This window comes from Rattus norvegicus, chromosome 17 (assembly GCF_021556685.1).
Source record: "Rattus norvegicus strain SHRSP/BbbUtx chromosome 17, alternate assembly SHRSP_T2T, whole genome shotgun sequence".
Classification (NCBI taxonomy): domain Eukaryota; kingdom Metazoa; phylum Chordata; class Mammalia; order Rodentia; family Muridae; genus Rattus; species Rattus norvegicus.
The window spans coordinates 88341243-88363334 of NC_141550.1; the positions used below are offsets into that span (position 1 = coordinate 88341243).

General features: G+C 45.6%; 1 protein-coding gene across 5 annotated transcripts in view; it reads right to left on the bottom strand.

Moving 5' to 3' along the window:
• Positions 1–22092, bottom strand: part of Pip4k2a (phosphatidylinositol-5-phosphate 4-kinase type 2 alpha) — a 164777-nt gene that overhangs the window by 35949 nt on the left and 106736 nt on the right. For 3 of the 5 annotated variants that reach the window (XM_087589698.1, NM_053926.2, XM_087589700.1), the window contains 1 exon segment: positions 14198–14350. The exons of the other annotated variants lie outside the window; for them this stretch is intronic. In XM_087589698.1, the coding sequence (XP_087445824.1) occupies positions 14198–14350 (153 nt within the window). 5 annotated transcript variants of the gene reach the window in all.

Genomic DNA, 22092 nt, shown 5'->3' on the forward strand with positions numbered 1-22092 from the left:
AACACTCTCCTAGGTCTCCATCCAATACTACTGTGGGGAGAGGTACAGGTGTGAGAGTCAGGCTCAGATTTCAACACCCCCTCCATGTGTCCCAGGATCTACCTTGAGCAATCAGGCACCCTCCTCGTCTTCCCCGTCCAGGATTCCATGACCATAGGCAGTACCCAGACAATGCTTACACTAATACAAATTCCTTCACTAAGCCCATCCACGACCCAAACACTCCGTCTATCACAGGCACCAACTGTAGCTAACTGAGGTCCTCCGTGTATGCGCTCAGTGGTTACTGAGTGACTGTGAGGGATTGAATGCCTTTTTTTTTTTTTTTTTAAAGAACAAAAAGGCCTGGGTTTCAGAGAAGCAAACTAAAGTATTTAGAGATAAACACTATATATGTGTCATTTACTTTCAAATAATTTAGCAAAACCCCAGGGTGATGTAACCACAGTAAAGTGGGTAGGTTACCAATTTCCTTCTGGCTTGAAGAACTTTCTAATAGTAAAATAGGGGTCTGAGGAGATGGCTTAGTGGGTAAAGGCCCTGCTGTGCCCGCATAAGGAGCAGAATTAGAATCTTCAGAGTCCACATAAGAGTAGGATGCTGGAGTGTGCAAGTCTGCACCACCACCTCTAAAGGAAAGGCAGACACAGGAGAGTCCCTGGAGGAGGGCCAGATGGACTAGATTCACTGTGTGAGCATGCAAGTACACACACACACACAGACACACACATACACTCAGACACACACACACAGACACACACATACATACACACAGACACACACAGACACACACATACACTCAGACACACACACAGACACACACATACATACACACAGACACACACACACACATACACACACATACACACACACATACACACACAGACACACACATACACTCAGACACACACACAGACACACACATACATACACACAGACACACACACACACATACACACACATACACACACATACACACACACATACACACACAGACACACACACAGACACACACACACAGACACACACATATAGACACACACACACTCACACAGACACACACACACTCACACACACTCACACAGACACACACCCATACCCCCCCACAGACACACACAGACACACATGCAGACACACACAGACACACATCCATACCCCCCCACAGACACACACACACACACAAACACATACACACACACAGATACAGACACACACGCAGACACACACAGACACACACCTATATCCCCCCACAGACACACACACACAAACACATACACACACACAGATACAGACACACACGCAGACACACACACAAATAAAGACACACACAGACACACTCACACACACACACTCACAGACACACACAGACACAGACACACAGACACACACATACAGACATACACCCATACCCCCCCCACAGACACACACACACAGACACACACCCATACTCCCCCACACACACATACACACACATACACAGAGACAGACAGACAGACAGACAGACACACACACACACACACACACACACACACACACACACACACACACACACACGCTTTTGTGGGCACAAATGAAGAAACCAAAATGAACCCAACCCTTTCTGATCCACATCCTACACCTACGATCTCTTGACCAACTTCCAGAAGGACTGCTCTATATTTGTTTTACAGCTTTCCCTCTTTGTCACCCACTCTGGAATTTCTTTTCCCTCGAAATTTTGCCCTCCATCTCTTCAGGGCCCCTCCCTCACTAAGATCCTCGGTGACTTGTGGGTTGGTAAATGTAACAGAAGCCTATCAGGTTTCCCATTGAGCAGGTGACCTCAAGGTCTTCGCTGTGTGTTTTCAACCTCTGAGATTCCTGTCTGGCTTCTCTTTCAGTTCTCTCCTTAACTTGGATGATTCTTCCTCTCTCGTGTGCTTATTACATATGGGGTTTACTCAAAGCCTTAAAAACTCATTCTTTTCACCTTCCCATTCCACGAGGGAGGTCTCCTCATCTCCCCTGTCCTCCTCTCTGCATCCTAAGAGCTTATCACTCCCAGCCAACAAGCAACCGTCTTTCCAGTTTTATTCACGAAGGATCGGACTCAGCCATGGAGCATCTGAAGAGACCCATTTCTATTTTGTCCCGTTATCAAATCCCCAGCACTTGTCTCGAGCATGTCAAGAACATTTAATGAATAAATACACTGATCAAATTCAGAAAACAAGGGGCTGGAGAGATGGTTCAATGGTTAAGAGTACTTGGTGCTCTTCCAGAGGACCCAAGCTAGCGTCCCAGCACCCACACACATCTTAGTTATCTGTGACTGCAGTCCCAGGGGTTCAGGCATTTTCTTTCGGTAGGAACCAGGTGCATACAGGGCACAAAGACACACAAGCAGGCAAAAGACCCACATACTAAAATAAGGAATAGAGAAATGACCTACAGTACATCTGACAAACACTGCTGTATACAATTACAAATACACCACTTTGCTCTCAATGATATTGGGACTCTCAACTCTTGGCATTAGAAATCTGAATGTTCTGGATTTTGAAAGTGGGGGCTGGGGGAGTCTAATTTGATTTATAAATGAGGGGGAATCCCTAGGAATCTCTTGATGTCATAATCAATAAAGCACATCGTACAGGAAAAGGAAGGTATGTGTCAGCCACAGGAGGATAGAGTGTTTCAGCTTCTCCTCCAGTTGCTGTGATAAATTCTACCACAAAGAGTAACTTAAGGGAGAAAGGTTTACATGGCTCACAATTCCAGGTTACGGTCCATCACTGTGGGGAAGGTAAGGCAGCAGGAAGAGGAAGTGATGAGCTACTTCAGACTCAGTCTAAAGCAGAGAGCACTGACTGACTGGCTGGCTGAATGAATGAATGAATGCATGAATGCACACATGCATTCAGGATTCCCTGCCTAGGTAATGGTGCCACCCACACTGGGTGAGTCTTCCCACTGAGCACTATTAGGTACTCCACAGACACACCCACAGGCCAACCTAATCTAGACGGTGTCTTACTGAGACTGCCTTCCAAGGTGACCCTAGACTGTGTCAAGCTGACAACTCAAACTAACCATTCCAGAGGTGTTACAGAACTGTCTAAGAATATGGAAACTGCTATCCCATGGTTATTGGGGACGACTCTTTACATGGTGCACAGCTACTGTCGCTGAGAAAAACTGCTCAGAATCCTCTCATTCTGTGCATAGTAGGTATCATGTGAAGGCTACACGTGCAAGGAAAGGCAACTGGGTCACAGACCATTTGATAACTTGCACAGAATTAACGTTGGAAATTCTCCCAACCTCCCCGAGGACGTCTGAACTTACGAAGATGGTAAAGATAACCTTTCAAGTCACAGGATGAGATGGGAAAGTCCACGGGTGCCCTTTCCTCGCCATCCTTGCTGTTTTCACAGTAACTAGAAGGGAAACTTTGGTCCTCCACAGGAACTAGGGAGAAACCCGGTGCTTTTGAGCTGCCCTGTGCTAGTGGGTGTGGTGGTACACATCTCTAGGGAGGCTGAAGCAAGAAGACTGAGTTCAAGGCCAGCTCGGGCTACATAGTGAGACTTTTCCTTACAACAACAACAACAACAACAACAACAACAACAACAAGAACAACAACAAGAACAACAAAACCCAAAAACCAATGTTCCAAGCTGAAGACTGTGAATATAAGGACAGGGAGCCTCAGATAATGAAGAACAAAACATCCAGAGGAAGAAGACTTAGGAAGGAGGGAACAGGACAGGAAACCTGTGCTGGAGGGATGGCTCAGCGGTTAAGAGCACTGACTGCTCTTCCAGAGGTCCTGAGTTCAATTCCCAGCAACCACATGGTGGCTCACAACCATCTGTAATGGGATCCGATGCCCTCTTCTGGTGTGTCTGAAGACACTACAGTGTGCTCACATAAAGTAAATAAATAAATCTAAGAGAGAGAGATGGGGGAACCCCCAAAAGAATTAGGGACCCCTCCCTAAAGCATTCTCAGAGAATTGGTTATACACAGACATAGTTTTTAATCGTGTGCATGCCTGCACGGATGCGCGTTATAGATATATGTATGCCATGGTGTGTGTGTAGAGGTGCTGGATCTCGTGAGCACGGGTGGGCACCAGGCTAGCTGGCCCTCAAGCGTCTGAGGATTCTCCCATCTGAACCTTCCACCTTGCCAGCGTTACAGAAGAGCTTTCCCATCTGGATTTTCCCATCTGGGCTCTAAGGATCCAGCTGAGGTCCACGAGCTTACACAGAAAGCACTTTGCCCATTGAGCCATTTTGCTAGTTCAGCAATGGTCACATTTTAAACACATGATGGGACCCTGTTTCAAGGAATATCTGCACAGTATTTCCATAAATCCATAACTCCCTGTGTATGTATACAAGATAAGACAATGTTTATAAAATATTTCAAAATTTATTGCTGCATTCTTCTACTTTTAGGTAACAACTGAGAACCTTCCCTTTAAAGACCACAGGTGAGTTAGGAAAATAATTTATTCAAATACGTCAAGAACAAAAGGCGAGTGTACTGGGGCACCACATGCTATGATTTTTTTTTTCTTTCATAGCTATTGTTTGCTACCTTTTTAAAAAAAAAAGAGTCAAAATATCTTTAGCATCCAATCATTTCTTATCACTGCTGACAGGGACAATCTGAGGAAACTTTGATTTTTTTTTTCCTCTATGCTTAATTTCCAGATTATAAAAATAGAGAAGTAGTCAGGTATGGTGGTTCACACCTGTAATCCCAACACTTGGGAAGTGAAACCTTGGGTTCGAGGTTAGCATGGGCTACATACATCCTGAGATCCTGCCCTGTAGGGGTCGGGGAGAGCAGGAACAGTAGCTGTGTAATCCTCAGAGCTAGTCTTTAAGACAGGTACAAATGTTCGCTTTACTTTCAAGCACTGTATCATTGGCAAGCTACCCTCCTACATGGCCAAAGGGCACAATTAACCCAGGTACTCCTACCCCATGTAGTGATGTATCAATTTACCAAATCAACATAAGGGGCCCTCACATAGCCTGGTAGATGTCTTTCTTGAGCACAGGAATACCATGACTCCTGTCCTGGGACCCTCTGAGTCCCCACAATTTGTTATCTCCCAGGACTCTAACAAGACATTCAGAGCACATGACAGACCACAGTCTACTCTCCCAGGCAGGACAGGTGCCATCTACACAAAGGCTGAGAGGGCTGCTCCCAGTGGCCACTCAAAGTTGGCATTCTCCCACAGGCATTTCTCTCTGGGACCCAGCGCGAACCATTAAGCCTATCCTTCTTGGCCTCCAATGTAACCCGCTCTTCTGGAACATCAAAGAAGCCCTGTGGCCCCTGTGGCTTTCAGTGCTTGCAATGTACCCAGGACCTGAGCTTGAATCAGAGGATGCTGGGCACTGGCTCCCTAGCTTTAACAAATAAACTCGCTATCATCTATGGCTGGGGCTAACTTAATCACTGTTATTCCTGGGCTCTGAGTCCATATTCTCAATAGGAATTCATCACATTACCTATGCCTGCATTAAAATGATTTTTATTAAACACTGCTTACTGCATGCTACCTGCCTGCATTATATACTATATATACTGCATATATGTATTATGTCATGTTTATTCTCAGAGTGTTCTCAGAAAGTGTGTTAAATGCAGCCAGTAGATCTGGCTATAACTAGTGTTTCTAACACAAGTGACTGCTGCTGGCTGTGTCCTGCCTTCTGCTCAAAAGTCTGTGGAGACATGATGTTACACCATCATCAATACAGACAGATTGCCTCTCTTCCTGTGTTTCTTGGAGTTAACTATGGGCTCACTAGAACCTCAATGCACCGAAGAAGTAACACGCTAGAAGCAGACTTGCAAAATAGACGGCTTTAATAGTATGCATGGCTGTAATAGTATGTATGGCTGTAATGGCCTCAAGACCACAGCTCCCCTTGCTCTTGGAGTGAATAACAAGGATTATGAATTCCTTATCTACTGCTCTTCGCAAGCAAAGTGGACACCATTCAAAGATCCACAGCCTCTGGAAGGTTCCAACAGAGAGGGCTCTAAGCGGTATGTGCACTGGACTCTGGCTTTCAACATTGCTGTTTTTATCATGGTTCACTTTGTTAAAAAAGAGGCTTGAACTGAGACTTTAACATAACATCAAATTAACTTCGACTGTAAAGTCTTGTTTCACTTAATGTCACTCAAGATTAAATTATCTGCAATCCTTACTGTGCCTCTGGCTGTGTTTTCTTTTAAAGGATTTATTTTTACTTTATAACTGTTTCAGCATACGTGGCACTCGTGCATGTGTGTGTGTGATGTGTATTATGCCTCCAGAATCCAGAAGAGGATGCAGGATAACCTGGAGCTGGATTACGGGCAGTTGTGGGTTCTGAGGACCAAACTCAGGTCCTTAGGAAGAGCAGAAAGCCCTTTTCATCCCTGAGCAACCACCATCACTACCACTTCCCCCCACTCCCAGATACACCCCAGAGGGAGAAGAAGGAAGAGAAGGAGGGGGAGGGAGGAAGAAGGATGTGCAGATGCCCTCAGGAATGGGCCTGGGGTGAGTTATCTGCTCTGTGGTGGTCAGATGGTCTTCCATCACAGCCTTTCTGGGTCTACCTCCCACCCAGCAGGGCAACAAAATCTCACACCCCAATCCCAGCACTCACTCGGGAGGCTAAGGCAGGACTGCCACACACTTAAAGGCAGCCTGAGTTACACAGTGAGACTATGTCTCCAAATTCCAAGAGAAAGACAAAGAATGTAGCAAAAAGCACTTAACAAAAAGCCATTAAGTGTCCCGCCACTGAGCTACATCCCCAGCCACATTTCTGCCTGTTCTTCGGACACTGCTTAGCAAAACCAGCCGATAAAGAACCATCATTTGTAAGACCTGAGAGCGTTAGAGTCAACAGAGAGTTGAAGAAAAGCATATTTACAAAGTATCATTTCCCCAAATATACAAAAGAGAAAATCAAACAGAAGATTCAGTTTGCTACAGTCTGAGGCAGGAGCTGTCCTTTCCGAGCAGAGTGGACTCTCAGTGGGATAAAGACAACAATGGAACTGAGAAGAGCTCCTGAGGCCTGATGGTTAAAATCTCCATCACTTTGCATCCGTACCACTCACTACAGGAACCACACCCCTCAGTGGACTACAAGAGTCAATGACCGAACAGCACACACTTTCAAGAATGGGATCCAAGCAGTGATGGATAAGAACAGTACTGACTTACATTAGCCAACCGCTTATACAGTATTCATTCACCAGACAGTCCTGAGCCTGTTACAACTATGTGATCAGAAGCCAACTTAGGGAAGTCAGTCTTTCCTTCAATCATGTGGGGCCCAGGAATCAAACTCAGGCTGTCGGGGTTGGTAGCCTGGTATGGTAGCATGAGCCTTTCCCTGTTGAGCCCTAATGAGCTTGAACCAAAGGTACTATTATCCCAATTTAATAGACTAAGTAGGTGCCTAAGTAAGTTAGTAACCCAAGGTCTCATCCTCGGTTAGGACAAAGCCAGGGTGTGGAGGTGGCTGGTTGATCCAAATTCCTGTTCTGTAGGACCTATCTTACCACATGTTACCAACAGTAGGAAGAATTTACGTGGGAAGCCATGTCTTCCAAGGCTGGCCTCTTGGCAGTCTCAGTCTCCAGAACATGGCTATGATGACTGTGAATGCATTTCATTAAAACCAATCAACAACCAACGAAGGAAAGAGCTACAAAGTAATAGTGTTGTCAGAAGTCTGGCTCTTCTTCCAATATGCAATCTGAAGTGTTAAACACTTTGTCCAGATTTGGGCAGTTAAGAAACATAGCTGACAGGAAGGGAAAGGCAAGAATACAATAATAAAATAAAATAAAACTAGAAGAAAGACTCCACTAAGAGGGCAATAGACCTCTATGATTCCACACAAACCCTGACTGTACCATGCCCACTTTAAGCAGGGACAGAATGAGTGAGAGCACAGTAAAGTGACACACATTACCTTGTATGCTAGCTTTAAAAAATGTTCATTAAGTAGAGACGACAAAAGCATTTGAGTTCTGAGCGTCCCAGAACAGAATTCGAATAGCATCCTACGTGCCCCAGCTGGCTTTACGTCAACTTGATGCAAGCTAGAGTCGCCTCAAAGAGGGAACCTAGATTGAGAAAATGCTTCCGTAAGATTCACCTACAGGACTTATAAGATACACCTTACAAAGTCTTTTCTTAATTAGTAACTGTGAGTGTTGCTATCACTGGGCTGGTGGTCTTGGGTTCTTCTATTAAAAAAAACAGGGTGAACAAGTCAGGAGAGCACCACCCATGGTCTCTGCATCAGCTCCTGCTCTGTTTGAGTTCCCATCCTGACTTCCTTCAGTGATGAACAGTGGGGTGGAAGTGTAAGCAGAATACACTTTTCTTCCTTAAGTTTCTTTGGTTATAGTGTTTCATCAGAGCAATACAAACCCTAACAAAAACAAGATGGTACCAGGGTATTGGGGCATTGCTGTGACAGACCTGACCATATTTTGGGTAGGACTGTGGAGGAAATTTCGAAGTTTGGGCTAAAAAATCCACCGAATGTTGAGCAGTTCTGTTGGAAGATGAGAATGCTGAGGTCAGGGCAGATGATGGAGGCCTCTTGAGACGTTTTAGAGGGAAGTTTAAAGACTCTATTGGGACATTGGTTATTTTTTGATTAAGATGCTGTTCTAGTCAGCTGGGGCTAAAGAATAAGCTGTGATTAACAAGAGACCAGCCCCACTGAAGGGAAACCTTTGCATTACCATGACAATTGATGATGGTCAGCTGGAGCTAAGAGATTAGCGGCAATTAAGAAGAGGCCTGCATCCTTGAGGTGAAATCTTCTGGGGAGTGTTTCCTGAGAGCACACAGAAGTTGTGTTCCAGAGGCAGCCAAGGTTGTGCCTTGTGCTGGCAAATGAACTTGATAGTGTAAGGGTAGAGAAAAATTTCTTATAAGCAACCTCTGGCAATAAAAAAGCTTATGGCCAATGAGCTGAGGCAAGAAATAGGAGGTGGGACATCCAGCAGGGACAGAAAGAGTTCTGGGAAATAGTCAGAGCTGTGAGGAACATTGAGGAGATAGACGTAAGAAGACAAAGAGAGAAAACAAGCCAGGTAGCTAAACTCAGGCCTAGACATTCGTTAATAATTAGACTCAGAGTCATCATTTCAGGAGCAGGGGCTGCCAGTACCATGGGATGACCAAGAACAATGGAAGCTGTGGAATGGAGCCTGCCTAAGCTTATTAGACAACTTGTGTGTGCTGCTGAGGGCAGAGCTGGACAAAGTACTCAAGCCCCTTTGAGGAGCCCAGAAGATTGTGAGTGAGTCCCAGACATTGGATGCTGAATTATTCACACTTTTGGAGTTTAATTTTGCTTTGATTTGATTGTGACTGTGCCTTGGTTCTTCCCTCTTGAAGGAAGAAAGTATTTATTTTTTATTTTACAGACACCCAAAGTTGAAAGACTTAATTTTTAAAGATATTCTTAGGTTTTTTAAAAGATATTTTGGAGCATTAATGAGTCTGAATTTTAGAACATGTCTGAATTTGTAAAAACTGATACTTTTAAAGTTTGTAAAATGCTCTATGCTGAGATGTTAATCTTAGGAATGAGCAAGAAAGGAATGGATTTGGCTTATCAGTGATGTGCTTGTATGTTTAGCTGACAAGGGATCAATAGTTTTGACAAGCTGAATAGTTTTATATCAGCCTGACACAAGCTAGGGTCATCTGAAAGGAGAAAACATAAATTGAGAAAATGCCGCCATAACACCCAGCTGTAGGGTGTTTTCTTAATTGGTGACTGAAGTGGGAGGAGCCCATTCCATGGTGGGTAGTGCGTTCCTTGGCTGGTGGCTCTGGGTGTTTCATTATAGCAATCAAAACCCTAAGACAACTTGCAAGGACACCCTAGGACTAGAGACAGTGGCTGGCGACGTGACATCACACGAGGACATCAAGACCTGGCTCCCACCACATTATCTTCACCAAGCCTGTGGCAGATTGAAGGGCAGCAGGACATTTGGGGCAAGCCAGCCTGATAGAGAGCAAGTGGTCAGTGCACACAAGGTGCTCACTGACTGTAATGGAAATTCACACTGGTGTGCTTCCCAATGGCTAGGATCACACTGGTGTGCCTCTAATGCTATAATGATTCTTTTACGGGAAGTCCTATGTGTACCGTGCCTCTGTAAAGACACTATTTATAGAATCAGATGTCTCACGAGACAACTCCATCACATCCCATATCGAGGGTAGCTCTACTCTGCTTCTTAGCAATAGGCTTAATTATGTTCAGACAGCTACATGGATGACTTACTCAGGGTGCCCTCTGGCCATTAGGTAGCTCGGCTCAAACTGACAGAACTCCAAGTGGCAAACATTTTCCCTAAATGCTTCGAAGACTGATTAAGACGTTTCAGGCTTATTTTAAGTTGCAATTAGATGCCTTCCTTTCTGTCCACCATCTCTGCCCTTTTTTTGCTTTTAAAACTTGTCTTATATTCACTTCTCTGAAGCTGACTTCAAATCTTTTCCAGAACACGGTCATGGGTAAATACCTAACTGAATGAGTTAGTGAAATGGCATGTCGATGGGAAATCTGAGCTCACAGGTCACATTAAGCAGCCAGTTCATAACCAGCTAGGACCTACGTCATCTGACTCCAATTTAGTGTCCTTTAAGTAAACTGTATTAATAATGGGGTTCTCAGTCATGAGATGCTTTCAATTATATCTAAAGTATCACTTTCTAAGGCGGGAGGAAAACCCAGATGTTGGCTCAATGTGACTTTTCTGAATGAAGAGCATACCAAAAAAGTAAGTTTTGTAATAGCGGAGCAAAAAGAAACCCTCAGTACTGGGAGAGATCTTGAAGTGTGTCAGCAAGTGTCCTGATGCCCAACAGGATTACATAATGTTGGAGATTATGCCTGACTTGTGTGTCGTTGCAGCCAGTGCCCACAGGAAAACACCTTGTGTTGGCTAGTCTTATTATGGTCAACTCAACATAACCTAAAGTCACCTGGGAAGAGAGATCTTCAATAAGGAGTGAAATTGGTCTGTGGACATCTCTGCAGGGGACTGTCTTGATTGTTAATTGATCTAGCTCACTGAGGGCGGGACCATTCCCTAGGCAAGAGGCCCTAAAGTACAGAAATATGAAAAGAGTGAGCAAGCCCCAGGGATGCATTCATTTCTCTCCAGTTTCGACTGTGGATACTATGTGACTAGCTGCCTTGAGTCCTTGCCTTGACTTCTTCTCCTCAGGGGTAGACTATAACCTAGAACTAAAAGACAAACCCTTTTCCTTCCTTAGGTTGCTGCTGGCTGTGATCTTTTATCACAGCAAATAACCAGAACGCACCTCAAACTGTGATTTCTGTAAAGTGGAAGGATTCACTCTGAGCCTAGGCTTGTCTAGAACTGGACACCCGAACCCTATGTCCCATGTCATGAGAAAGGTATCGTTGCTGTTTACCAGAAGAATATATTCTCATCTGCCAGGAAAAGCCCATTTGTTTTGAGCAGTTCCAGGACGAACCAAAGCATAAAGAGACGCTTGGGTGTGACATCCAATTCCAGAAAGGGGTGCGTGTGAAACTGTGAGGAGCTTGGATCCTGGACTGGAAACAGGGTGCTTCAGGGCTGGTGTACTTGCCCTCGCGGGGATTGGCTGGGCACTTGAAAAGTTTTTTTATAATAGGCAAGAGCATAAGCATGGCAGAACAGATTTTGAAAGCAATAGCTGTTATCAAAGATGTATTAGATGTTAAATGAATTTAAAGGCAGACCGATGCCTTCAGAAAGCACATTAGAAGCAGTCACAGGTTTCCCGGGACAGAATGAAATGTGAAGGCTTTTATAGACCTCACTGCAAGTGAAATGTGGTCGATCACATTTGCAAAGACTGGAAGAACAGCAACTGCCAAGAAACAGCCCGTCACATTAGGGCGCAGAGCACAACCAAGAGGAATGCCTTAAACAAGACTTGCGAGAGCTCACAGATGCAGAGAGCTGCCTTCGGAGAACACGCAGGAGAGGCTGATGCTTGGCAGATGTGACTTGACTCTCTGTGAATCCTCGTCTGAGCAGCCAGGGCTCATGAGGCTTCACTTTGAACATTCTCTGTGACAGTTTGCACTGCTGAGGGGGAATTTAACGCTGTTTAAGTAAAAGCAAAATCTAGATGAAATGTTTGTGTTTCCTCACCATGCATACTTTTAAATCCTAATCACAGGCTAGAACAATGGCTTGGCTGTTAAGAGTGCTTGCTGCTAAGCCACTACCTAAAGACTATACATGGACTGACCCTGGACTCTGACCTCATAGGTAGCAATGAATATCCTAGTAAGATCACCAGTGTAAGGGGAAGCCCTGGGTCCTGCTAAGACTGAACCCCCAGTGAACGTGATTGTTGGGGGGAGGGCGGCAATGGGGAGAGGATGGGGAGGGGAACACCCATAAGGAAGGGGAGGGGGGAGGGGGATGTTTGCTCGGAAACCGAGAAAGGGAATAACACTCGAAATGTATATAAGAAATACTCAAGTTAATTAAAAAAAAAAAAAAAAAAAAAAAGTGCTTGCTGCTCTTCCCAAAGACCACGTTGGTAGTTGGTACCTAGCACCCATGGTCAGGAAGCTCAACAACCTGTAACTCCAGTTTCAGGTTGCCTGATGTCCTCTCTAGGCTCCATAGGCAGCCAAACTTACTTGACACGCACGCGCACGCGCGCGCGCACACACACACACACACACACACACACACACACACACACCATTTAAAGCCCTAATCACCAGTGTGTGGCAAGTGGTTCTGTGGATCTGATGTGATTCTTACACTTAGCAGGAAGGATAGTTTTTTCTGTCTCCCCCAGGTGAGGAGACGCTAACCACACAGGCAGGGGCAGAGTCCTCTCTGATCTTCTACCATGTTGGTTCCTTGATCTCAAATTCAAAGCCTCTAGAACTGCAAGCAAAATGTCTTTGCTATCTAAATCACTCAGTTTGTGTTTTGTTAATACAACCAAGGGAACTGATACAGACTCTGAAAGCAACCGTGTGTGTGTGTGTGAGTGTGTGTGTGTGTGTGCACGCGTGCATGCACCTACACACTTGTGCACATGCATATTGTACACATGCATACGTGTGTTTTAAATAAATACCTCTCTTGAGGACAATTACTAGAATGGCTGCATGAGCAGTGACATTTGTGCAAGAAGGCTACGATTTCTCAGGGTGACTTACTTTAATAGTTATGGTGACACGACAGGCGTTAATAGTTATGGTGACACGACAGGCGTTTAACTTCAGTTACATGACAAGCACCAGTACTACCGCTTTTCCATATGCTGCACACGGAGTGCATGTCAGATGCTCTGCTATGGACTTGATACATGTTACCTCATTGACTTCGCAGGACTTGGGAAGTATGGATACTTTCCATTGTATAAATGAGGAGACAGGTCTCAAAATCCAGAAGCCACGGGGTCAGCAGGTGACAGGGCTGGGATCTGGGCTGAGGACTGTCTTGCTTCTGCATTTGGTGTCCTTGCTACTCCATAGTGAGAAGTCTTTTTTACTGATCCAGTTAGACCTGTGGATCTGTGCTCCAGCATGCAAAACTAGGCTGGAATTTATTTCAGGGAAGAGAAAGCAGCTCCCGAGGGCACCTCCCCCAGGAGGTTACAAAGCCGCCATGGTTGGGGATGAACTGGGGCAGAAAGTGACCAACACAAAATTCCCTAAAACCAGAGAATTTTCTACAAGGCCAACTGGGCAACGGGTGAGTCCTGGAAAAGCCAGACAGTGGGAACTGCACGGGACTCAGTAGCGTAAACAGATACAGGCTTGGGGTTAACATCTGACTTCTGGCACAGAAGGGATCTTCTGGAAAGTTGCCAAATCTTTAGCGAAGCAATTTTTACAACCAGAATGGGGATCAGTAGGAGCATAATTAGATTAAATTTATTTTAAATAATTTAGATGACTATTTCGTAAATAGGAGCCTATGCATTCTCTTGTTAAGGGCCAGGGATCAGGCCACACTCACTCTGGAACCCCAGGCTGGAGGAGACCTTCATGTCAAATGTGGTCTGTTACACTGCCCGAGTGTAGTTCAAGGGTTGGCCCTGATGACACTTTGGCATGAAGGGTCAACAGAGGTAAGGGGACGTTACCTGGTGGTACTTCTTGAGAATGTTGTGCATCTCTGCCACGTCCTCGCTGGTAATGGTCTTGATGACGTATCTTTTGTCATAGGACGTGTGAAACCGAGCCCCGCTGCGAGCCTGCGAGTCATTGGGAAGGGGCGCACTTCTGGTCAAGGAATTCTTCCCGGTGGGGTGAGGAGGGAGAAGGGAAGAGAACTGGTTAAAGTGTGGCTTTGGGGTTTGGGTCATTTGTCATCATACCAAGAGCATTTGCATCTGGAATAAACTGGCCAGTGGCTGGCAATGCTTTACAGTTCTCCGTAACCCGATTGCAAGTCTCCTAAATGGAGTGAAAACAGCTGGGTAAGAACTGTGATTCTAACGTTCCTAGAGGACGATCGAGGTGCACTGGCGCGGGTCAATCAGGGCGGCAGTGAGTTTGAGGCTATCCTATTTGTTTGCTTGGGTTTGGTAAAGGGTCTATGTAGCCCTAGCTGTCCTGGAGCTCTCTAGGTATACCAGACTAGCCCTCAGTCCACGGAGATTCTCTTGCCTCAGCATCAGCTGGGATAAAGGTAGGTACAGCCTCACCCTGCTCAAGGCTAGCCTAGAATTCTATGTAGACCAGACCTACAGAGGTCAACCTGCTTATACAGCAAGTTTGAGGCTATTCATGGTTACATGCTAAGATCTTGCCTCCCAGCAAACCAGTAAACAAAACAAGCAGGCTCACGCCCAGAGTTGTAATGAGTTATTTATTTGCCCTGTTCTTTTCAGGGTTGGACAAGAACCCAAATTTTTCTTCCGAATAGGATAAGGTTTTAGCCACAAAAGGACACTGCACAGTCACTGAGCACCGAGCAGCCGCCAGGATTCTGTGCATTCTGGTAAGATCCCATACGATGCCACGCTGCCCTCACTGTCACGTCATTACACAGATGGCAAGAGGAGTTGAGAGGTCATAACAGAATGAAGGTCATATAGCCAGTCAACGAGGAACCAGAATTTCGCTTATGGCTGGTCCAGAACCTGGGTTCTCAACTACTATGCTAGAAAAGTATTTAAAGAGTCAATCATGACCTGTGGAGGAAGAGGAGCTTGGGAAAGTGTGTTCCACTCAGCCTATTAGCAGACTCTGGCTTAGTCCATCTTCCCCTCCTCTGCAGTAGTTTTCCAGGGCTACTGATGAAGGATGAGGAGTGGGGTCCCTGCAGTGACTTGCAGAACAATGTACCCCAGAGTTTGATTAGGGAATGTCTACACCACAGCTAGTGTATAACCTTACAAGCCTTCTCACTCATGAGACTTCAACCACTGTCTCTCTTCTTTCTTAGAGTTGTCAAGAAAATCACCCTGCTGGCCCCACTCTCTTTATACTGGTCAGAGACTAATGGCATTAGAGAACTCCCATGTCTGAGGAAGTCTGGGCTTCATCAGTGCTAATTGTACCCATGAGTAATGACATCATCCTCTTCCAGGCCTTGCTTGATATCCCATGTGGGGATTCAAAGGCAAAGTCCCCTCCCCCTCAATCTCCTCTCTAAACAAGGCATCCACAGGAACCCATGGACTAACCCGGTTTCAGAGAATGCAGGTGACTTTGCAGTCAGGCAATACCAGGCTCCTACGGATTTTCAGTTGAAGGGAAAGGGCCCGCTAGCTTATCTTGATTTCCCAGTATGCACCTGGCATCATGGCACTGGACCATTACATCCTGAGAGAGTGCATCTCAGCTCTAACATAGGCAAGAACACCTGCCAAGTGCAGTGGCAAGACTGCCAATCAAGCTAAGAAAAGCAGGTTCAGTAATCAGAAAACTCCAGATGAAAAAAAAAAAGTCAATGCAATTCCAGCAGGATGTTAAGTATGAAGATTTGGCGGTGTTAAATCACTCTTAAGACAACTGAAATTCATCAGGTAGATAAAGCAGAATGAAAGGACTTTCAGGATGAAAATGGTGACATTAGCAAGAGTTTAATTTGCAGTTAATTATGTCTTGGCTTAAAAAAAAAAAAACCTCCTTTACCATTTCCTGCTTAGAACAAAAAGGAAGGAAATCAAATGCCCCTTTTGTGGTTAAATGCCAGCAAAAAAAAAAAAATTATTATTATATATTGCTAATGGTCTTATTTTTCCCATCCCAAACATTAATATGAAAAAGGGTATTTACTGCAAATAAATAAGAACTGTAAAGACCACTAATACTACAAATTATCTTCAGACATAAAATCAAAGCAAGAACCATCAATTTTGACAGACAAGAGGAAGTGACAGGCACTTGGTCTCATCCAGGGGGTGATAGCCTAACACACACAACTTGTGGAAGGATTTATTTTGGCTCACGATTTCTGTAGGTTCAGCTCATGGCTACTTGGCCTGTGAGCTTTATAGAACACCGTGGCAGGAACGTGTGGGGGGATGGCTGTTCACACGACGTCAGATCAGGGAGTGTGTGTGGATATGTGGGCGTGGCTCTGGCTTAGTCCAAATTTTACTTCACGTGGGCTACACAGCCACTCAATGGTGCTGTCCACTCTCAGGACACATCTTTTCTCCTTAGCCCTGAATATGAATCTTTCTGGAAAAAAAAATCCCCTAATACTCATCCCTAGGCAGCTTTCAATCCAATAAACTGACAATACCAGCCATCTCAAGTTTCCTAGCTCAAGAAAAGTAACGCATCCTCCCAGGAGCCAGTGTGGGAGGTCAAAATCAGAAGGTGAGTAGTCAGTGCTGCTCAAGCCTACTGAACCACCAACGCGGAGATCACGTGGTACTGAACCACCAGCGCAGAGACCACGTGGTACTGAACCACCAGCGCAGAGACCACGTGGTACTGCAGGCTCTGACCCCATAGGCTGGTGCCGAGGCTTTCCAGGAAGTAGCAGATACTGATGGAGCTGGTATGTGGTCCACCACAATAACTGAGGATCCCCCAGTGGTGCTCGTTAACATGTTTAAGCTGCACTACTTAGCATGTAGTTACGCACACTTGTACTAACACCCTGTTCATTCGTTTCCCTCCAGTTCTCAGGTCAGCAAAAGTGGGAAACTAAACTCAAACCTTCACCACAGCAGTTAATGAGAGACCCCGGGCAAGGGTGAGACTGCTTGTGTTTTCAAGTGTGGAACTTGTACTAATAAAATAGTGTAAGAACTTAGCTGGGGTTCTGTCTCATGCAGGAGTCTCTTCCTTTCCCATCAGTTTCAAAGACATAAAAATTCCTTACAGTATTCTTTGTGTTTGTTAGACACTGGCCATGTCCTGATCTTGGCCTGTGCACATGGGATATGGTCTAATTCTGGTTCTGCCTCGGCTCACTTCTCTAGTAGAGCTATGAGAGTTCCCAACTTGCAGGCTAGGACTAGGAGAACCATTCTTTAAGGCTCTAGGTTTCCAAGCAACTGGTGATGTTGGGGATACCTGGCCAAAACTTAGACTGTGCCTGTAGAATCAACGTAAAAAGAAGCCTATCTAACAGACAACTGGAAAATCAGAAAAGTTAATGCAACTGTACACAAAATGTACAGTTTGGGGTGACCTTTGGGGTGATGGCAAGCCCCAGAAATCTGGCTTGTTATTTTGTATTTACTAGCAGCATTGTTTCCATAAGGGCAATTTTCTCACTTGAAGGTAAAAATCTGACAGTAGAAGCGGGTAATGTATGTCTCAGGTTCCTGTCTAAAACCTCCCCTAGGGAAACGGACCAGGGTAACTGACAGTCAAGAATAATCTTTGATCGTTATAAAACATTACTGCAGATCTTTACAGCCTTCCTAGTGAGATAAACATGGGCTGGGGGGAGGTGGCCCAACAATTAAGGTCACCGGTTGGTCTTCCAGAGGACCTGATTCGACTCCCACAACCTACGTGGTGGCTCATAACTATGTCTAACTCCAGTCCCATGGGATCCAATGGGTCCCATGGGTGCACACATTGGACAAATTTGGTGCACAGATATACATTCAGACACCTATACAAATAAAAATAAAGGTTTATAAAACATAAATTTATTTGAATTTCTGACCAATGTAGTGTAATGCTGAAGGTGAGAGTCAGGTATCCAGAAGGTTCTCTTCATTTATACCACGTGCCAGTTCTGTACCACCACCTGCCACTCCTGTACCACCACCTGTTATTCCTGTACCACCACCTGCCATTCCTGTATCACCACCTGCCGTTCCTGTATCACCACCTGCCACTCCTGTACCACCTGCCATTCCTGTATCACCACCTGCCATTCCTGTACCACCACCTGCCATTCGTATACTACCACCTGCCGTTCCTGTATCACCACCTGCCACTCCTTTACCACCTGCCAGTCCTGTACCACCTGCCAGTCCTGTACCACCTGACACTCCTATACCACCACCTGCTATTCCTGTACCACCACCTGCCATTCCTGTACCACCTGACACTCCTGTACCACCTGACACTCCTGTACCACCTGACACTCCTGTACCACCACCTGCCACTCCTCTACCACCTGCTATTTCTGTACCACCACCTGACACTCCTGTACCACCTGACACTCCTGTACCACCTGACACTCCTGTGCCACCTGCCATTCCTTGGCCTTTGCATATGTCACTTGGTCTCAGAGATTCAGCTTCTGATCTGTAAAGTGAAGGGCAGTAAGACAGACGACAGACCCAACGCTCGCAGCACAAACCTCAGTGTGGAAACTGGCCTGCCTGTCACCCGGTGCTCAGAGGCAGGGGCAGGGGCAGGGGCAGGGGTTGGGGGAATACTTCTGCAGAAAGCTGACTAGCTGGCTCCAGCCGGAGACCCTGGAAGGTGTTTGTCACCATGGGAAAATCAATATGATTGATCCTATTGAAATGCCTGCCACACTCCAGAGCCCAAGGCCTCACGCCTGCCTCACTGATGAAAGCCAAAGGTGATTGAAGAAGACAGAAGACCTCAAGCTCTAGCTCCCTACAAACATGATCCCCCACACATGTACCCAAACACCTGTAAGCATGCCTTCACACAGGCACGCACACCACACACACAAAGACAAAAGAAAAACCAAACCCAAGCCAAATACAATTTCCTCCAAGACATGACTCTGTGCTTAGGCCAAGGCTGGAGGTATAGGTCTTAGAACACAGAGCCTATCTCCCACGGAGACTCTAGTCAGGAGACGGAAGGCCACTGTAGTCTTGGAAGTGTGCAGTGACAGTTTAGGACATCTAGGCCAAGATTAAAGAGATGACAATAATTCACAGGTCTATGTAAGACTTACACTTCAGGCTCCAGATGTGCTCAGGACAGCCTCACCAAGAGCAAGCACTGGCCTTAAGGGGAGAACTGTTCAAGCCGAGATCTCATGCAGCAGAACACAGAGGATCTGAGGGTCCGAGTTCTACTGCAAAGGAATTAGGATCCCAGCACTGTATTCTCAGACCGGAGGGAGGCCGGGAGGCTATAGGTGCTGCAAGGGGTCCTTCTCACAATAAAAAGCATCAGGGTTGGAAGCAACTTTAACCTGGAGACAAGAAAACAGACCCAGAGGATGCCAGCAGAAGTCCAACTGAGTTCTTAAGAGCGTACCCAGTTACTCCAGCACCCACGAGGCCTCCCTCCGGCTCTGGAGAGTGGCAGGCATTTCAATGGGGTGGCTCATATCGATTTTTCCATGGTGACAAACACCCTCTAAGACCAATTTAGAGTGTGGGCCAGGTGGCACAAAGTCAAACTTGTTCCTATGTTCTCAATGGTGCTGAGTTAAGTGTGTGGGAAATATCAAGAACAGCCACGGTGTTAGAGCAACCAGTCTACCTGAGGTGTGCTTTTATTAACCTGCATAAGAAGCCCTGGCTCACTCAAAGGTAGCACCCACCGGCAGGGAGCAGGGAGAGGAGCCATCTTCTCTCCAGGCAAGAGCTGAGGCACGTGTGTGTCTGGGGAACAGAGGGGTGCTGCGCCTGGGACTCTGTTTTCAGTATGAAGATGGGGCTGGGTTCTAGCGTTTCCTAGGAGTCCTGTGGGCTGCAGGCCATGCCAACCTAGGGCTTCCTCACAAGTTTCTGGTCATGTGACCCACTTTATCATGTCTACCTAGCATGAGCTGAGGACTGCTGGGGAATTTTAATTTAACTCTTCTTCTACCATCGATCTCTACCACTTCCTTCACTGAGAAGTGCACAGCCTTTGCGGGCGACAGGAAAGATCGAGAGAGGAATCTCTGCTTTGGGAACCCAAGTTATCGCTTTTCCTCCACAATAGTAATCTCAGAAATGGAGCGGGCAGGTTAGGGAGAAGGAAGGCCAGCCGCAGAGGCACTGTTTTAAAAAAATCTTACTTTAATTAGCCAGACTGTTTCAGATCTGGTCCAGTCAAGGCTGAACAGTTAACACCTTCAGTTTACTCTTCACAATCTCCATTTCCAACCTACAATGCTTCCTTTTCAGGAAACGTATCCACTCATGTGTCCTCAGGAAAAGGTGTCAGACAAAAATCAACCCACAGAAACCCGCCTCAGGTTTGGAGAGATCTGCTCTCCCGAAAACTCGAATTCCTAGCTTTAGACAAAGCTTGGACAAGTTCTCCGTTCTGAAATAAGATTAACGTCGTTTACATCCTAATCTGGGGTTCTGCACGGATCTGTTCAAAAGTGACAGGTGATGATCTCCTGTAGCCCTCCCTCCAGGAAGCTCTTATCGGAGAATTCAAACCACTTAAAGGAGCAGCTTCAAGTTGAGAACCCCCAGCTGTTGGGAGATGTTTCTGGGCACAGCATGACCAATACCCTCTAAATTGGAGCAGCTGGGACTTCCAATAAGACTTCTGATGAGAGGAGCTGTTGATGCTCCTGGGGAGGAAGGGGGTGGGAGGGTCATTAGACCCTCCTCAGAGATTCTGTTCCATGTTCCCTCCTGCCCCTTCTCCCAGCTGTCAGTAATCCTGCCCCAGCTGGTCAGAGCCTTGGGAAGGGCAGGGACAAGGGGACAAAGAAGGGACTCTATCCATGCAGCTTTTGGCAGCTGTCACCTGCTGAGCTGGGTCTTTTCAGGGAAGCAGCTATCTCAGTATAATCCACGCTCCTGAAGTAGATCTAATAAACTCAGTGGTTCACCAGGCTGGACTTGGGTCAAACTGGTTCTTCGGTCGGTGTGTTATTGGAAAATAATTTAGTCCCATCTCTCCCAAGAAAGCTGATACAACAGGCCCTCCCAAGGTTCTCCTTCAAGCTCATAGCTCAGCGTCTTCTCAAACTAGGAGTCAGGGGCAACATGGGGCAGGACAAAAGGGTCTGCAATAAAAACAACACGATACAAATCACAGCCCAACAGCAATGTCCCTACTCTCACGCCAGACCCATTTATCTGCAAAGAAACAGCCGGACTGATCGGTCTCCGAGAGTCCTGCTCCCTCTTGTAATTAGTAACCAGGATAAATTGGTGCTGTTAATTCCCAGAGATTTGGGAAATGGCCAATGATTTACTCTTAGTTTGTGAAATAAAAAAAAAACCAAAACCTAATGATAAAGATAAATGTACACAAACTACAAATGATGCCATATCCACTGGCTATACATTTCCTTCTATACATTTGCTAATTTTGTATTATAAACTACCAGTCTTTAAAAGTTGTCATAACTAGACATAATGTTGTAACTTGTTCCAAGAAAAAGGCAGACAAAAATCAATAGTGATAAAGTCTCATATTAAATATAAACTAATTTCAAGCTCTGAATTCTTTTCTAAAAAGAAATGAGTTTTATTTGTGTGCAATGTACATGCATGTGTGTGTTCTGTCTGTATGTATATGTGTGTGTGAGTGTGTATTCTGTGTATGTGTGTATATGTGCATGTGCATGTATGTGTGTGTATATGTGTATGTGTTGTCTGTGTGTGTATATGTGAGAGAGAATGTATTCTGTGTGTGTGTGCGTGTGTTCTGTCTGTGTGTGTGT